We start from the raw sequence: 18,851 nt of genomic DNA on the forward strand, positions 1-18,851 counted from the left end.
TGAATTTTGAAAATCTATAGAAGATTTTAATTTTACTCAACCTAAATGGAATGTGCTCATCAATCTAGGGTTTGTTTTTTTTTTCAAACTAATGTATGAATGAAAAAAATATGTTCCAATCAAAACGATTGAAAGTATAATAAATTCACCTGCAGTTGAAACTCGACACAGCTCAGCATCGATTCAGTAACTGTAGGTTAACTTTTCATCCACGTAAAAATTGTTTTCTAACAATTTTCAATTCCTGGATCACCTCATTTTTCATTGATTAGCATATCGTTGGATGACAGGAGGACTAAAGCAAATGGAAAAATTTCATGTACTTGCGACACAATGTGCCTCTGAATATCACAGACCATAAACATATTAGAAAAATTGAAACGAAGATTTTCTGTTTATGTTCTTCTCGCTTCTGGGGACACTATGAGTGTAAAATATACGACCGAAAGAAAGAATGAACTTAACTCTAGCTGGATTAGAGCCAAAAAGCTTGGTTAAATCCGTAACCCGGTAGTTTTCAAACGATGAAATTTGTCCTGTGACAGAGGCTTAAAAGTTCTCCGCACATATGCTCTGATCTAGAGAAACTTATAAGGTGTGGATTTAAAGTGATTGCGGAGCAGATTTCAACTCTTGCGGGTTCAGATGTAGAAGCTAACGGTGTTTTTTTTCCTCACTTTACAGGATAGTCGGTAGAACACAAAAAATTAAACTTTTGTTCCAGAGGTTTCCGTTGGAGGGGTTTTGCACAAATGGTGACAAGACGGTTGTAACGGTTGCCCGAACTTAATCCTATATTTTAAAGTAACTGTTGACGTTTCTATAGTGTTCAATGAGAGATGTGAGCCGTTTAAGTAGATCCAACTGAAATGCACTATAGTTGCGATAATATGGGTAAAAGCTTAACTCTAGATTTTACGCAATACGTATAATAATTGCGTACAATGGAATAAAGCAGGCATTGTGCTTTGCAAGAGCTTTAGGGCACTTTTTGAATTTAATCGTTTTTTGTCTCCGTTAGAGTGCAGTTCGGCCACCGTAAATTAAATGTAAAAATTATATGTATTTATGTATGAAGTTCAATTAAATGTAGTAATAGTCTGTTAGTGTATAGTCTAAAATTGTAATAAAATGTGTAGTCATTGGTGCTAACAGTGTTCTTAATTGAAAAATCGAACAACGAAATTCGCTTCATACTCGGGGAGAGATTTCGCGTAGTGAACAAAAGCTACTAGCAAAAGGGGACCATCACGGAATCCGGCACAAATTGAAACACGACCACTTATGCGTCGCAACATTTGGTGCCGTGACCAGGATTCAGTGTTTCAAGGATCAATTCCGGAAGTCCCAACTGCTTCTGATATCGGAACAATAGGATGGACAGGAACAATGCGCCATTCTTGATGCGCGAATTCAAAGAGCGTATTCAAATGAATAGTCTGTATTGTTGAGGCGCCATCACTTCGCGCAATTTCAATTTGGAACAGGAAATTGGATTTGGATTTTGGAATTTAATTTATACAAGGCTTGTTGAACAGCCTCAAAAGGTGAGAGTCTGTCCAACAAAACAAAATTAAATTGTACGTTCTACGTGGTCGTTTTTTCTGTTCCGGTATACATTTCGGTGGCTGAATAATTTGGAGCGGAGACACGGTGTATGGCTGGCTGGAGTAATCTACTGGAAGACCAGAATTAGGATTTGTCACCAACGCGGATTACTGGAGTGATAACAATTTTGGTTCGTCGTTCCAACGGATATTTATTCGAAAAATACAAGGCCTATTTGACAGGCTCACAAGGTGAGTACCTGTCCAAATAAATTTTTCGAATCAGGAAGGTGCTTCGCTTGTCGTATATTACAGCTCATAGAAAGGCGGCGTGGATTATACTACCGGTAGTGGAGTTGGGATAGTGGCTCTCAACTTCTGGCTAGCTGGGCCTATTCTGCGCTGGATTTATATTTGTGCCTTCAACCTGTGGCTTGGACGAGTGCAATATTCGTCACATCGATACAACCGAGAGAATTTGAAATACAAGGCCTGATTGACAGGCTCACAAGGTGAGTACTTGTCCAAAACTTCATTTGTCTCTCGAAGGGTGCTTCTCTTGTTGCTCTCCTAGGAATCGTACTGGCTACTTTCATTTCGTTTCATCATGGGAAAGAAGCTGAAACCAAAATTGCACGTGAGGGACAACATCGTCGACTTTCTTCGCCGCACGGAGCAATTTAACCTGGAATACCGTTCTACAAACGAAAGCCAAATCAAGCTTCGTCTGGAGAAACTCGAAGCGAAATGGGACGAATTCGAGGAGATTCAGCGAGAGATAGAAGAATTAGAGGAGCACGAGGAGAATGTAGAAGAGCACCGTCAGATTAGGGCAGAATTTGAGGAAAAATATTTCCAGGTAAGGGCAGGGTTGGAGAGCAAACTACCGCGAAAATTAGTAGAACAGGCAGAGCAATCCTCAAGTACTTTCTCTACACCTGGCGCTGGGAGCAACGCACACACATTCGTACGCTTGCCACAAATCAGCCTGCCTGAGTTCGATGGGAACTATGAAAACTGGCTACAGTTCCATGATACTTTTCGCGCTTTAATTGATTCTTCGTCTGAGTTGTCTAATATACAGAAATTTCATTATCTGCGGGCTGCTCTTAAGGGTGATGCGCTGAAACTAATCGATGCTTATCCGATGAGTGACGCAAATTACAGGGTTGCTTGGGATGGCTTGGTTATACGATTCTCCAATACTTATCTATTGAAAAAACGGCACCTCAACGCACTTCTGGAATATCCTAAAATAAAAAAGGAATCAGCGATCGGCATTCACGACATAATAGACTGCTTTGAGCGCAATACAAAAATTCTTGACCAATTAGGAGAGGCGACAAGTGGTTGGGGGGCTATGTTGACGCACGTATTAGTTTCGAAACTCGACGACGTGACACAGAAGCACTGGGAGGCACATGCGACGCAGCACGAGAATCCATCCTATGCGATGCTGGTGGACTTCCTGAAGAAACAGACACGAGTGTTAGATGCAGTCAATGTTGATCAACGCACATCCGTCGTGCACTCGGCGGCTCCATCACATTCAACTAAAACACATGCAGCTAAGGTGTCGGTCAACTCGGCGACCGACAACAAGGGTCCAAGTTGTGTCTCGTGTGGGGAACAGCATTTCATATCACGGTGTTCCAAATTTAACAATTTTACAGTGGACAAGCGTTTGAAATTGGCGAATTCAAAACGACTTTGTTCCAATTGTCTGGGCAGAAACCACATGGCACGGGATTGTCCTTCGAAATTCAGATGTAGAACGTGCTCGAAAAAGCATCACACACTCCTGCATCCTGGATTTCCTGGTTCTGGTTCCTCTCCTTCTCCCACAATGGATAACCCATCAACATCTGGAGATGCATCGAACTCCGGTGGATCAGGGTCTAGTTCGGTGACATCAATTTCGACAAACTTGGCATTGGGTTCTCATGATACGCACGTCTTTCTTCTTACCGTGCTGTTGAAGGTGAAGGACAAATGGAATAGGCCCCACTTCGCGAGGGCAATGTTGGATAGTGGTTCCCAGGCAAATCTGATGTCAGAAAATCTTTGCCAATTGCTTAAACTTCCGCGACGCAACAAGAGGGTAGCAATTTCTGGCATAGGGCGATCGCATCATCAAACTGCTTGTGAGGTATCTGCAACCATTGCTTCGAGAATTTTCGATTTCCATCAACCAATGGATTTTCTGGTGATGAATCGTATTACAGATGATCAACCTTCCACATCGATTCATTTTCAACAGTGGAAACCGCCACCAGATATGGAGCTTGCTGATCCAGGTTTCGCCACTCCTGGTTCGATTGACATGGTTCTTGGGTCGCAATATTTTTACGATTTTCATCGTTTGGATGGTGGCCGGATCCAGGTGCGAAAGGTTGGCAACTCATTGCCAATATTTATCAACACCGTCTTTGGTTGGGTGGCTGCTGGTGAAGTCGATCGGCAGAGACAGGATACACGGGTGAGCTGCAACGCAGCGTTTACGGATCCATTAGATGAAGCGATTGAAAAATTCTGGGTCATTGAAGAACTGCCGGGTAAAAAACTCCGCTCTCGGGAGGAAGAAGATTGCGAAATGCATTTTCAAAATACGGTGCACAGGGATGAATCAGGTCGCTATGTTGTACGTTATCCAAAACGTGTAGACTTCCACCAATTAGTAGGCGAATCGGAAAGCACAACACTCAGAAGATTTCAACATCTGGAAAGGCGTTTGGAAAAAGATGAAGATTTAAGAAAATGCTACAATCAATTCATGGGAGAATACTTAAAGATGGGTCACATGAAACTGGTAAACAATGAGGTCCAAATGAATGAAACGCGAACGGTCTGTTTTCTCCCGCATCATCCGGTTTTTAAGGAATCCAGTTCGACAACCAAGGTCAGGGTAGTTTTCGACGGCTCAGCAAAAACATCAACGAATTACTCCCTCAATGATGCTCTTCTAACGGGTCCGGTTGTGCAGGATGAATTGGTAGATTTAATGGTTCGCTTCCGAAAACATTCCGTCGCTGTTGTAGCGGATGTAGAAAAAATGTATCGCCAGATTCGTGTCCACTCTGAGGATGCAGCTCTCCAACGAATATTTTGGAGATTTAATCAATCCGATCCTATCAAACAGTATGAGCTTCAGACAATAACTTACGGTTTGTCTCCATCCTCATTTTTGGCCACCCGGGTTCTTCAGCAGCTTGCTAACGATGCTGGAGAAAAATATAAACTAGCCGCAAAGGCACTGAAAAACGATTTTTTCATGGATGACTTCCTATCGGGAGCCGATAACGTCGAAAATGCTATACTACTGAGAAACGAAATGCAATCAATAATGGCAGAAGCAGGATTTCCCCTACGAAAATGGAATTCAAATCAACGTGCCGTTCTAGAAGACTTGAATCATGGTGAAACCGATCCATCAACAACACTTCATCTAGTGTCAGAAACGACAGTCAAAACTCTGGGAGTCGTCTGGGAGACGGAACCAGACTTACTATGCATTGATGTACGAGCCACAACTAACAACGATGATTGGACGAAACGAAAAATCTTTTCTGCAATTGCCCAACTTTACGACCCGCTCGGGCTCGTGTCACCGGTTATATCGTGGGCAAAAATCCAGATGCAAAGATTATGGTCGGCAGGTATCGGATGGGACGATCCCGTGCCAAAAGAAATCGCAGCACGGTGGAGAGAATTTTATGCCCAGCTAGCAGTTTTGAAAAACTTTAAAGTACATCGTTGCTTTCTAGCACCACAACAAAAGGACGTGCAGTTTCACGTATTTAGCGACGCCTCTGAAGCAGGCTATGGTGCGTGTATCTACGCTCGATCGTCGACCAGTGAGGATGGCAAAATAAACATACAGCTCATCGCTTCGAAATCACGCGTAACACCACTAAAACGACTCAGCCTTCCGCGATTGGAGCTATGTGCTGCACTATTAGGAGCGAAACTCTACGCTAAGGTCTCTGCAGCGCTGGGAATGGAGGGAATTCCTTGCTGGTTCTGGTCAGATTCGATGGTTGTCCTGCACTGGATTCGAGCTCCACCCAATACATGGCAAACATTCGTAGGCAACCGCACTGCAGAAATTCAACTCCTCACACACGGACACACTTGGAACCACGTGAAAGGACCTGAAAACCCTGCTGATCACATTTCACGTGGGCTACTGCCGAGCGATTTCGTCTCACTTGAGAGCTGGCGTGTGGGTCCAGCTTGGCTGCATAAGAAGGAAGACGAATGGCCCAAACAAACACAGCTACACCCACCTGACGATGGAATTACTGAACGACGTAAAACAGTGCTGACATTAAATGTCCCCGAACCATTCCACTTGTTCGAACGTTATTCATCCTTTCAGCGCCTGGTGAGAGTTACCGCCTACGTCCTCCGCTTTATTAACATGTGTCGACTCAAAAGCAAAATCGTAGAACCATTCCTGACTACATCGGAGCTAGGAACTGCAAAAGATTCATTGGTCAAATGTGCGCAATCAGAAGTTTTCTCTGAGGAGATCAAATCCCTCAGAAAGAATCAAATTGTGTCGAAAAAATCTTATCTCAAATTGTTACATCCATTCCTTGATGAGAAAGGCATACTTCGGGTTGGTGGCCGGCTCAAGCATTCCACACAACATTACCAAACCAAGCACCCTTCAATTCTGCCATACAAACACCCACTATCGCGTCTCATCGCAGCGCATTTCCACACCCAAACCCTACACTCAGGTCCCCGCATGATCCTGGCATCCATGCGTCAGCAGTTCTGGCCAATCAGAGGTACGACACTCGCGAAGCAAATCTTTCATAATTGCGTCAGATGTTTTCGCCACAACCCTCTTCCTATACAACAGCCTGTAGGGCAACTACCGACAGCACGCACTATCCCTGGCAGACCATTCACGATCACCGGAGTAGACTACTGTGGTCCAGTTTATCTCAAGCCCGTACACCGCCGAGCAGGTTCAAGAAAGGCATACATTGCAATTTTCGTTTGTTTTGCAACAAAGGCAGTCCACCTTGAACTCGTATGCGACTTATCGACAGAGTCCTTCCTAGCCACCCTACGTCGATTCATCGCTCGTAGAGGTACACCGGCGGAAATACACTCTGATAATGGAACCAATTTCCAAGGAGCAAAAAACCAACTGGCTGAACTTTACCATTTCCTGCAAAACAAAAATCATCAGCAAACAATAGCTAACAACTGCACAAATTCGGGAATAAAGTGGAGCTTTATTCCACCAAGAGCACCTAACTTTGGCGGCCTGTGGGAGGCAGGCGTGAAAACAGCGAAAACAACCTTGTCAAAAACAATTGGCAACACTCAACTGTCTTTTGAAGACTATGCCACAATTCTTACCCAAGTTGAGGCCAATATGAACTCACGGCCTCTCACATCATTATCCGACGATCCCACCGAATTAGACGTATTGACTCCAGGGCATTTTCTGACTGGCTCATCTTTAAACTGTCTTCCAGATCCAGATTATACGACCGTTCCAACACATCGTCTCAAGCATTTCCAGCAACTTCAAAAAATAGTGCAAGATCACTGGGCAAGATGGAAGAAGGAATACCTGACTGAGCTGAATAACCAACGTAGAAGATCAAACCGGCCAATACCCATCAACGTTGGCCAGGTAGTATTGTTGCAGGACGACCACAAATCTTCCATATCCTGGCCTTTGGCGAGGATTGAACACATTCATCCAGGAGAAGATGGAATTGCCCGTGTTGTGACGGTGAAGACAACAAATGGAACATACAAGAGACCCGTTTCTCGGATTTGTCCACTACCGTTTTCCGAGCACAACAGCACACCACTAAACGAAGTCATCATCACGTCCGAATGAGTGAAAAGAGAACACAAATAGGGATATGGTTTTAAAATTCATTTATTAGCATAAACACTTGTTAACATTCTAATGTGATCACCACTGCACTATGTACTCTGTAAATTTGTAAACAAATTTAGGTGGCCGGCTATGTTGACGTTTCTATAGTGTTCAATGAGAGATGTGAGCCGTTTAAGTAGATCCAACTGAAATGCACTATAGTTGCGATAATATGGGTAAAAGCTTAACTCTAGATTTTACGCAATACGTATAATAATTGCGTACAATGGAATAAAGCAGGCATTGTGCTTTGCAAGAGCTTTAGGGCACTTTTTGAATTTAATCGTTTTTTGTCTCCGTTAGAGTGCAGTTCGGCCACCGTAAATTAAATGTAAAAATTATATGTATTTATGTATGAAGTTCAATTAAATGTAGTAATAGTCTGTTAGTGTATAGTCTAAAATTGTAATAAAATGTGTAGTCATTGGTGCTAACAGTGTTCTTAATTGAAAAATCGAACAACGAAATTCGCTTCATACTCGGGGAGAGATTTCGCGTAGTGAACAAAAGCTACTAGCAAAAGGGGACCATCACGGAATCCGGCACAAATTGAAACACGACCACTTATGCGTCGCAACAGTAACCCATCCCTGATTGTCATCTGTATTCCAGGACTTCGCCACCTCTCTCATATCCTCTCTCAGACGGGGTTAATTTTTTCCGTTGGCATTTTCTCGTATGTGTCTCGGAAAGAGCTATAGGAAAATGTTTTCTGTTCGTCTTCACCTTCGCTGTCTATGTTTTTCTCGCCTGGACGCAAGCAATGAAAACTACTGGCAGCTGGAGATGGAATAGATCCAATCGCCCTTTCTCACCCTAACAAAGTATTATATAATATTCGCCAAAGGCATTCAGGGCTTCTGTCGAAACGGATGTGTATTAAATCTAAAAGGAATGCATAGCGATATATATTTTTCATGTCCCTTGAGAATGAATTCAACAATTATGGTGTGTTTTGGACTTGTTTGCGTCCAGCCTTAATTGGATAGAACAAATCATATACAGAAAAACCTTTTGGATGAAAACAATAGTGCAAAACTTTACCAGTAGCTTTAAAAAAATAGTTTTCGCTACACAATTTGAAAAAAACTTTTTTTATTCGGTAGATTGGAACCACATAAAAAAAGTTTCCCCAAGAAAATAACCCAAATCTATTTTCACTTTAATAAGCGTTCTACTCACTTGCGCAGATCATAAAATCAACTCTTTGCTCCTTTCAATAAGCTCCTACTGACACCTTGAAACAAACAAAACAAAACATGAGAATGAGAATTAGCTGACACAGTCCCTATGTAGAGCGATGAAATACATATCAAAGAAAGAAAAAAAAATGTTACCGGTGACTTCATTTTTTTCAAAAACTGCACAAAATAAATCGCACGAGATTTTTCATGCATTTTTTTTGTGTGAGCGCATAAAACATACCGCTCAAAAACAGGTTTCACTATATAATATTTTAACCCTTGACATAATTATACAAAGCATTTGATTAATTTTCGCTATGTAGGAATATTATGAGTAAAAATAATTAGTTGCGAGATTTTTAATAATTTTCAATAAATTTGCGTACCGGTAATTTGGAAGAAAGAAAGGCTCCTGGCCAGGGAAGAAATTGATCGCGGTGAATTTATTATGCATGAAACTGATGCCCAATAAATTGAATGGTGAGTAGAAAATTATTGTCATACAGTATTGATCTTCAGAATCGGAGGAATGGTTTGAAATCATTCTCTTGGATGATTCAGAATGAACTTATGTTGTACCAAACGTTGTTTGTTACGTGTATGATATGTATATTTTTAGATATTTCAGTCTGACTTAATCTCGACCTTATGTTGACTTTGTGATTTTGATTTATGTGATTTTTGCTGTTGAATTTGTAGTGGAAATGGTAGGAATACGTATAATCGTGTGCGGTACTTTTTTCATTTTTTCTCCACTTCCGGAGCATGAAAACAGCAACTACATTTTATCGGATACCACTTCTGATTATATACCTGATCCAGGATTGTGGTCTAATTTCAATTGGTCCTGAAATCTTCCGAAAACTCTCTATATGGTTGGATGCGACATGCGACAAATCCACTAAAGTACGATGTGACGATAGTGCGGATGGATGTATTCTACGTCCATTCCAACTAACTCTGGCATCTCAGCAGCAAATGAATCCATAGCTATGCATTTGGCGTGATGTAAATTAAAAAGAGCAAAAATCGCCATTAAACATTTCTACAAGTGTACGGATTTCAAATCACGGCACAATGGAGAAATTTTCAAATTTTAAACAAATACGGGTAGTGGAGACAAATTGGTCATGGGGGGCAATGGTGTCATCTGCTTGTTTGGTAGTATAACTATTGACTATTGACACCGTATTGATAGGCACCTTGTGTTTGAAAAATTTAATGACTTTCGAGTCATCCTGTGCTTCATTAAAGCTGTCGAATTATAAATAAAAACAGAGATTGCTCGCTCGAAAGCCATTCGGCCGTAGTTCTGTGCGCATGGTATCTAAAGAATTTCTCATTCCGGATTTAGAACCACCTTCCGAGTATGTTTTCATTCCGTACATCTCGTAGATTGTCTCAACAGTACGAATCAATCACATCTGTTGAACATACCAATGATGTTTTGGTTTTGTGATAATATTGAATATAATGATAAATTGTCCGATTTGAAAAGCCGTCCGGATTTTGAAGCATTACGATGTCTTGGGTTTGTAGACGGGAGTTAATTGTTGCCTTCCTATGACGAGTGGCGCTCATTTCTTGTTAGTACATTTATCTTTCTCGCTCAACGCAATATTTTTCCAAGTTCGTTTCAAAACACTTACATATTTTAATTTAAAATTTAAACAAATCAGGAGCACTGAACAGGTAGTAAATAATGACAGATTTCGATCGCTTATAATTCGATCACTTATGAATAGATCGAATAGATGTTAGTATCAAGTAATAAGAAATATTTGTATGCCTCTATCACAATTCTTTTAGATAAGCAATTGAATAAAATGTCAATCATTATCTAAACACGTTAAGCCCCACTTGAGCCTAATTTGTGCTCCACAAATTGCACCTACCAAAAGAACCATTTAGAGTAACAGCGGAATAAAATTTGAATACATTAACGTAGCTATCCACCGTGCATATCATTCTATCCAAGGGGAATACGAAAAGTAAGACAACGAAAGCAAACACACGCACATGCTAGCGAGCTGTTGTCTGCTTTATTCTTCTTTCCTAATGCTGTTCGTATATACAACAATATCCGAAACAAAAAAAAGCAAATTGATTTTTATAACTTTGTTTGCAGGGAAATTTTTTTTTGTGAATTTAGAAGTGGTTTTTGAGCGTAATCGTAATCGTGAAATCGTGCATTGTTTCCGGGTCAAAAGTGGCGTCAAAGTACAACACATTTAATGCCGGATAGAAAGGTATTTTCCAACAGATAGAGCTGTATTCTTCAATCGAAAACTTGATGCCACCTCAACACAATCGATTTCGAAAAGCGTAAGGTGCTGCACAGTATGATTTGTGGATTTTTCCATCGGGAATAATGTTTTTGGGAGCATTGGAGATGTCATTTTGCTAAGAGATACCGAAAAACTACTAGAACATTCAATAATTTTAGTTTCAGTGCCGCTCTAGACAGCGAGCAATGAACGGTACATATGAACGCAGAGGCTAAGAGTTAATTGAAAAATACGCTGCTTTGAGAATGGTTTGCTTGTATGTGTATGTGTATGTATATAGTTTGCCTACCTCACGTCTGCACTGAAATATGAATAATAAGCAACATAACAACTACAGAACAATCATTATTTGTATTTGTCTAATAGCTCCGTTCTCAATTTATTCGCAAGATCTAGGATACAAAAAATAAACCACAACTACAAATTAATAAAATTAAAATTATTTTGAAAAACGTGGAAACATTATAATGCCACTCGCTAGACCATCATAAAATAATATTTCAGGAGAGAATCAGCACATTAGTCATACAGTAAATGTCTATTCAAAGCATCATGCATCATTACACTGCAAGGTGTGTTGAAACTAATAAGCAGACAGAAACGCAGCTTTGATCAAACGGAAAATAAACTTTATAGAATTGTTAACTTACATATACTTACCAGGATGACTGAGATAACTTATATTGGAGGACGCGTCGTTCCATTTCTCTCGCCGCCATTCAACAAACCCACCCAGATAGACATGGTTTTCTTCTTTCTTTTGGCTTATGTTCACCGTGCAATTTACATAAATTAGGATTACTGCGAGAAGAAATTCATATTAATTTCTCTCTGTCTGTCACTATAAACGAAATATATGTTAACACCCAAGTAAGACATTTTCCACAGGTGCAGTGTTTCCAGTGCGATAAAAAAAAGCCAGATGGATACTTCAATTATTGGAACAGCTGGAACAATCCAGTGAAAGGGGCTTGTGTTATTTCCGTAAATTTGATTTTTTTTTGTTTTTACCTAGGTACATATCTTTTGGAGGGTAACTTTTGCTGTCTATTCATATCATTCTTATTGTGTCATTTAAGTTAAGCAAATTTACTGAAGACGTTTCAAAACAACAGGAGATGTTTATGTATTTGAACAAATCAATATCAACAACGATTCCCATCCATCTGAGCATGAAACTGATGCCATGATTCCATTTGAAGTTCTTCCCACCGCAAAACATCAAAAATAGCAACCCACTTCAATTACTTCCAAGGCTTCTTAGTCCTTCGTCATGGTATGAAAGTGACGAGGGTTGGTTGATTCATTTGCGTATTCACACTCAATGGCAGTATTTCGTAGGAAGGTCCTACACTGTTTTGATGAAGTTGGTAATGATGAAATAATGAGGAAATGGAACAGAAGAAAAATGGATGTGTATTAGCCACCAGACACATGTGCTTCTTCTTCGCGGAAGATTTATTATTAGGATAAAATGGGGTTCCTTTCTTCCTTCTCGATAGTGCTTGATGTCTGTGATGAAGGAAATTGACTATGACAAGTTAATTTGTTTTCTTGCTCTGAGTATTTGAATGCTATCAATGTGAACGCATTGAACACACAGAAAATGACTTTTACGAATATCCCTGTGTACATTCGATTAAACTCCAGGTTTATTCGGCAATGCACACTATATATTCAATAAAAAATTTCAATTTTAATAATTTCTACGCCCAAAACTTCGATTCCATTCCTTCAAGTCATGCCTATGCTAATCACATATTATATAGAGTGAAATTCGTTCCTTCAAATTCCGTCAACAAACATTTTTATGCTTGCCCCAGAAGGAATGACAAACAAATGAAAAGAGCATATTTTTTTGGAGAGACATATCAGTAACTTTGAGTAAAGTTGAGATATTGACAAGTTCTGCATCGAAAAATGTTTGTATTAGTAAGCTTCAAAAGACTTTGAAGACAGTTTGCATGTAAAAATTTCATGGTGACCCTAACGTAACTCAGAAAAAAAGGCGCTATATCGGTTATTTCAAGAGATAGAGAAATACTTTGTTCAACAACGATGTCTCAAATAATTGTAGCTAAAGCCTTGTCGAACTATGTTTACCTCTATCTATAAAAATAAGAAAGTTAGATTTTTTATTTCATCGAAAATGTTGGTCACCCTATTTTTGACAACATAAAAACGAGTGCTCTATCATGAGTAACAACTTTGTCTAAGACAGTGTTTGTCTAGAGAATAACTTCCGAGCTCTAAATGCTAATTTCCACTTAAATGCATCTCCTGGACTATTGTGCAATGTTTAATACCCTGAAGCAATCACGTTCATCCTCAGAGACGGTATGTGAAATCTAAACATTTTCAAAAGTATTGGTTCCTGTATACTAAAAGTGAACACTTTTTGAACTTTCTCTGTGAAACATATCATGTTCTCTTCCTTCGCAACATCAATATGTTTCCACTTTTCGCCCGTCTGAATGCAGGAGCCTGATCAGCTTTTTTTTTATATTTTTCCCATCACCTACTCTGCAACACGAGCAGCACAAATTTCCACAGAGGGATGTGGGTGAGTGCCCGACCGCAAAGAAAAGGTGCTTCTCGTAATCTTTTTTTTTTCGTTTCATTGCGATAACATGGAAACCCACAGCGGACGGAAAAAACGATTATGACCGGTGATGCTCATCCTTCCCCGTTTTAAGTGCATACTCTACCAGCAGTAACATCATCTGCAGAAACCACACACGCTCCACAAGACATGGTCAGCAATGTAATATTTTACAACACTGACTAAGTGCTTACTCGTGGCTTCCAGAGACAGATCTGCCACAATGCTTTGTTTTTCACAAGTATCCAAAACTTCTGTTTAACGAACTCTGACTTATTGTCCAAAATACCACATTTTCTAGTCAATAGAAATTGGTCAGAAACATTAGGCTTTTATTGGAATGAACGTTTTTGTCTTCATTGAGTGTGGTTTATTCCAAATTTAGTGTTTAAAGATACCTATCCAGGTCTGATGACGTTATTTATTCCGACCAACAAGATGGCCAATTGAAATTGTGTCGAATGATTAATAATGCAGATGCGCTCGAAGCATGGACGCTGAATTAAAATAAAAGAACACTTCAAATACGTTCATATGCGATGCGAAGATGAAAGTTTGATTACAATGGTAGAAATTCAGAGAAGGAGATTCCAATTTTCATCCACTCTTGTTTACCGGAATCCATTGTCCTCTGATTCGATCAACCCAATGCTGAAATAGATTAAGTTACAAGTGGCACTCTTTGCTTGAGTGTTTCCCGTAGATGTAGAGCTTAAATAATTGCTAAGATTGTTCTCTCTATCTTGCGAAGCGAGATTTTTTATATTTCACTTGGATTTTCTTTGAATTCGATGACTCGAGATTGGTTCTCGTGAAATATTCACTCCTCGAGGGCACAGGAATTCACAAATGAAGTAAATCATCTCCGGGCGGTTGCAAGTTTTTGGGGACAATCCAATCCGTGATTGGACTAATTTTGGTGAAACAAAGTCATGGTAAATTTGGCTGGCATAGAAACACTAGCAGTGAGGTTCGGTTGAATCTGTTCAGACTGTTGAGAACGAGGGAATCGAGTTTCTCCAACATTGCAGCAACTGTATGTTCTCAAAATGGAGCAAGGAAAATCTGGCGAAACTCAGGTAGTTTCTAATGGATGCTTCATTAAATTTACTAATTGGTAATATGAGTAGTATCAGTGATGTCCAGTTATATACCTTCAGGGATGGTTTATTCAGCGATATTGTTTTGATATTGTTTACATATAGATTTTAGATGTGGCGTGATTCGACGTGAAGCCACTCGGCAACTAGGTGTAAAAGTCAACCCGACAGATGGCAAACAGATAACATCACACTTCTATTCATTCACATATTTTTCTCTAATTTCAAGAACCCTTCTGTTGAAATCTATTTTTAGTCACATTCTATCCAAACTATTGAAACTTATTCGCATATACACTAGAGTGCCAATGGATGTACGGGAAAAAAGTGATTCTCGAATTTTAAAAGCGAACTTGATTAAAAATGTTGATTCCCACGAAAAATTAACCTATGCAAAATATCAGCTCAATCGGACTTCATTTGCTGGTGTCGCACAGTGGTCAAAGTTTGAGTTTTTTTGAAAATCGAAAAATCACCCAAGGAGGGAGTAAAGGAAATCGGGGTTTTCGAAAAAAAATTTTTGATGCCAAATGTTTTCAAATTGCATGAAACTTCGAGCTCTACTGTCATCTCGAAATTTTTTTTTTCAAGAATCAATACTCTGGGACTTTGTCGTTTTTTTTTCGGAATACGAGGCAAAACGTGTGGTTTTGGGTGCCAATGAAAATCGTCATATCGATTTTTCATACGGGACTCCCTACGAAATGTTTATTTGTACGATTCGCATTGGCTTGAACAATAGCAGCAATTAGATTTATGTATTTTGTTAGAACGAGTTTCAGTCAATTTTACATGCAAAGAGTTGCTACAGTACACGCATTTCACTTGCTTTTCGTCCGCTTTGATTTCAAATTTACACGATAGACACTCATCCATGGCCAGTCTTTTGTGTCTATTAGACATGGCACTTAGCACTAACACAAATCTTACCTTTGCAATAGACGCTTTCAGAGCGCGAAGTTTTTCACTAATAGCTGGCTATATCATAATTTACCAATTATTAATTGTCACTCTACGATAAGACACAGTTACGGGCTTAAGAAAGATGTAACTGTTGCTATTTTTCAGTACGTATTTACACGGAAAACTTTTGATTTCGAGGAGCGATATATATAACCCGAGTATACTCTCAGTGTGCATAATATTACTATAATATTACAAATAAGACTTTAAAGATATTTGAAACATTTCACAATCAGTTCCCGTCGACTTTTTCGGATGGAAAAAAGGTAACATGTTCCACAAGCCATTTGAACGTAGATATTCTTTACATAACATAGACATGAATCGCGATTTCACACCTTTTTTGTTCCAGACGTCAAATAATATTGAAGTAGAAGCTATTGGCATATTTATTTCATTCAATTTCAATATCCGTATGTTCGTACGTTCTCTTAAAGCTTAACTCCACTTATAAGGATCTGTACAACATCTGGCTGCAGAAACTGTACGGAAATGTTTTTTTTCGATGTGCTTTAGTTCCGGTGTGTGGGGGGGCTCATGTCCTTGTGTACGAAAGTGACTCCGTTGGCTTCGTAACACTCCAGGACATTGGCACGAAGCTAGATCCAGCCAGAAGATTGTTGCTTCAACAGAAGGAGCAGACGCTTCTGTAGACGATCCTTGAGGTATAACTGCCCGTTTGCAATCCCGGTTGTCACGAACGGCGCACTTCTCTTGCCACATGAGCAGATCGCTTGCCAAATCATGTTTTTCTAGGCAAACTGTGATAATTTCTGCTTCCTGATTTCCTCCGAAACATCAAACTTGTGCTGGGCGGTGAATAACAGTAGCTCCGGAAGCTGCATGAGGTCCGCCTTGACGTAAGTCTCATCATCCTTGATGAGACAATGAGGTTTTGTCAGCATCTGGGTGTACAGTTTCCGGGCCCGTGACTTTCCCACAGTATTTTGGCGTTCGTCACGATTTGGAGCCTTCTGAACTTCGTACGTATGCAGTCCATCCCGGTCCTGTTCTCTGAACGAAAGACTTTGACAGATTCAACTTTTTGGACACATATCTGACGAAGCAATGGAATTCCACTTAAACGCTTGTGGTCCTGATCACTACTAGAACATTCATTCTGACAACGTTTCATCATACGACTCACCGTTGACTGCATGATTTCGAGAGAGTTGAGGATTTTCCAGGTGCTTGCGCAAAACCAATTCGCGATATTGCTTTTCGGGTGACGCCATTTTTTGCCGATTTTCGAAAAACTGACAGCGCTAAAAGTACAGTAGCAACAACAACCTTTAAACTACTTCTACCCAAATTTCCACGAGAAAATACCAAATGGGTAATTTTCTACAGCGTTTTTTCCGTGATGCAATGTGAAACACCCTTTACTTCTACTAACCGATAATGATAATGTCATCCTCCAGATTCAAAATACGAAAATGTGAAGGTTGTTTTTTACCAAAGGATACAATTTCGACGTTTGAAGCACTTTGTATCGAGCAAACATTCAATTACATTTTGGAATGAATGGAGAATGATGAATCTCTGACTTTCATGGATGCTTGGAAGAAATTTACAATCTCAAATTACGTTAAACATATTAGATTGTCATACATTCTGATCGAACAGTCAATGCTCAATGCGTGCTGGAAAGCAATACGGCGAGATGCGGTTGAAAATTAAAATGAAAAACTTTCATTGAACATGAATATTACCAAGTTAGCTCATAAATAGAAAGAGAAGGTTTCGAAGAGTTTGCCCAGGCAGATATTGAGGAAACACTGGCTGATGACTTAATGAAGATTATTTAGTGAATATGACTCATGAAACCCACAAACCAGATGAAGATAATAATTCCGATGAGAAGCAATCGGAATCAGTTAGGTTCACAGCAAAATCTATCAGCGTGGGGCTTGAGTTTGGATAACAATTAGGAAATCATTTTCTACAATGTGACACGAATGCTAAACGTGAGCTCTTCATTTCAGTCTGAGATCTTTTCGAATTCATGGACTGTTTAAGTAAGATCGCATCAGGAATGCTAAAGTGATGGAAGTGACATTATACCAATCAGAAACAAAAGACTGGTAGTTCTTGAGAGTGATGGCAACGAAAAAGTTTTTTGAATAATGTATTCAATAGGTAGATTTTAAAACATGTTTTACTTTTGGTTCACTAAGATAAATGACTAAATTGTGCGTATTTCGTTTGACACGGTTTTACATAGCGAAATCAAAGATTTTATTTTACACGGTTTTGTCGAAAACCTATCTTCAGTGTAGATCGTTTATCAGATTTAACATCCCTATATTTATTGATTCATGATTTAATAATTGAATGCGATTCGTAACCTGGCAGCTGAATTTGGTTCACGGTTTCGATGATTACGGGGGTATTCTCAATTCGATCGAATAATAGTCTTATAGATTGTGACGCAAAGTTTATCTGCAAATTCAAAAGAGCAATTCGTTTCATTTTCTTTACTTCAAATTGCAGCGATAAGCACATAGCAACGCATCTATTGGTGGATATCGTGGAATTGATATATCAAAACCCTCCATTTCGAAAGGGTAAAAAAAATAAATATTGTGAACTGCTGACAACCGTATTTCAATATCTCCCAACCTTATAGCTCGTTTCGCGCCAGTGAATCAAACGAAACGAAAATTGGAATTTCGTCATCAATACTTGCCTCGCTAGTCTAGTGCCTCTGCAACACTTTTTCTCGCTGTAACCCTTCTTCGTCGTCGGTCTGTCAAATTGCACTGCTGTCAACTCGTCCACGGATTATTCTATCTCTCGCGCTATATCTCCATCATTCGCTGTCTTCCTATCAAGCGTATCTCACTAATCAGCTTACTATAGTTCGCAGAAATTGTGCTCACCCTTTCTGGGCGCAAGATTTTAAAGACAGCATCACGCCGTGGGCGGGTATCGATATGAAAGCGTCGGAAATGGAACGGGAAAAGCCAGGCTGACGATCAACATTGGGAAATAGTTTTCTTCTGAATTTCCGCATCGCAAATCGTGCGGACGGATGCCTTGACTGTGGGTTGCCTGTGCTACGGTACGATAAAATTACCAAATAGTGTTACGGTGAAGTGGAACGAGACAAAAGATTCACACTCGAACTACGAAAAATTTATTCGATTGCGATAGAGTAACTGCTGAAAACTGCACAGCTGTTGCTGCGGATAGATGCTTCAATAGAAACAAAAACGCTGAGTTGATTGGAAGTGAAACATGAAAAAATGGA

At 39.7% G+C, this 18,851-nt stretch overlaps 1 protein-coding gene across 1 annotated transcript; it reads left to right on the top strand.

Annotated features, from left to right (window-relative positions):
* The first annotated feature begins 2,154 nt into the window (after positions 1–2,154).
* LOC129774599 (uncharacterized) lies at positions 2,155–7,419 on the top strand. Its single transcript, XM_055778362.1, has 3 exons — positions 2,155–6,343; positions 6,418–6,510; positions 7,046–7,419. The coding sequence occupies exons 1-3, from the start codon at positions 2,155–2,157 to the stop codon at positions 7,417–7,419; spliced, it is 4,656 nt and encodes a 1,551-aa protein (XP_055634337.1).
* Positions 7,420–18,851: the final 11,432 nt, after the last annotated feature.

This window comes from Toxorhynchites rutilus, chromosome 3 (genome assembly GCF_029784135.1).
Source record: "Toxorhynchites rutilus septentrionalis strain SRP chromosome 3, ASM2978413v1, whole genome shotgun sequence".
Lineage (NCBI taxonomy): Eukaryota > Metazoa > Arthropoda > Insecta > Diptera > Culicidae > Toxorhynchites > Toxorhynchites rutilus.

Coding starts and splice junctions, on each gene's coding strand:
- LOC129774599 (XM_055778362.1), top strand. CDS start 2,155: ATGGGAAAGAAGCTGAAACCAAAATTGCACGTGAGGGACAACATCGTC. Junction 6,344..6,417: donor GCAGTTCTGGCCAATCAGAG/GTACGACACTCG, acceptor CCTATACAACAG/CCTGTAGGGCAACTACCGAC. Junction 6,511..7,045: donor GTCCAGTTTATCTCAAGCCC/GTACACCGCCGA, acceptor ACTGTCTTCCAG/ATCCAGATTATACGACCGTT.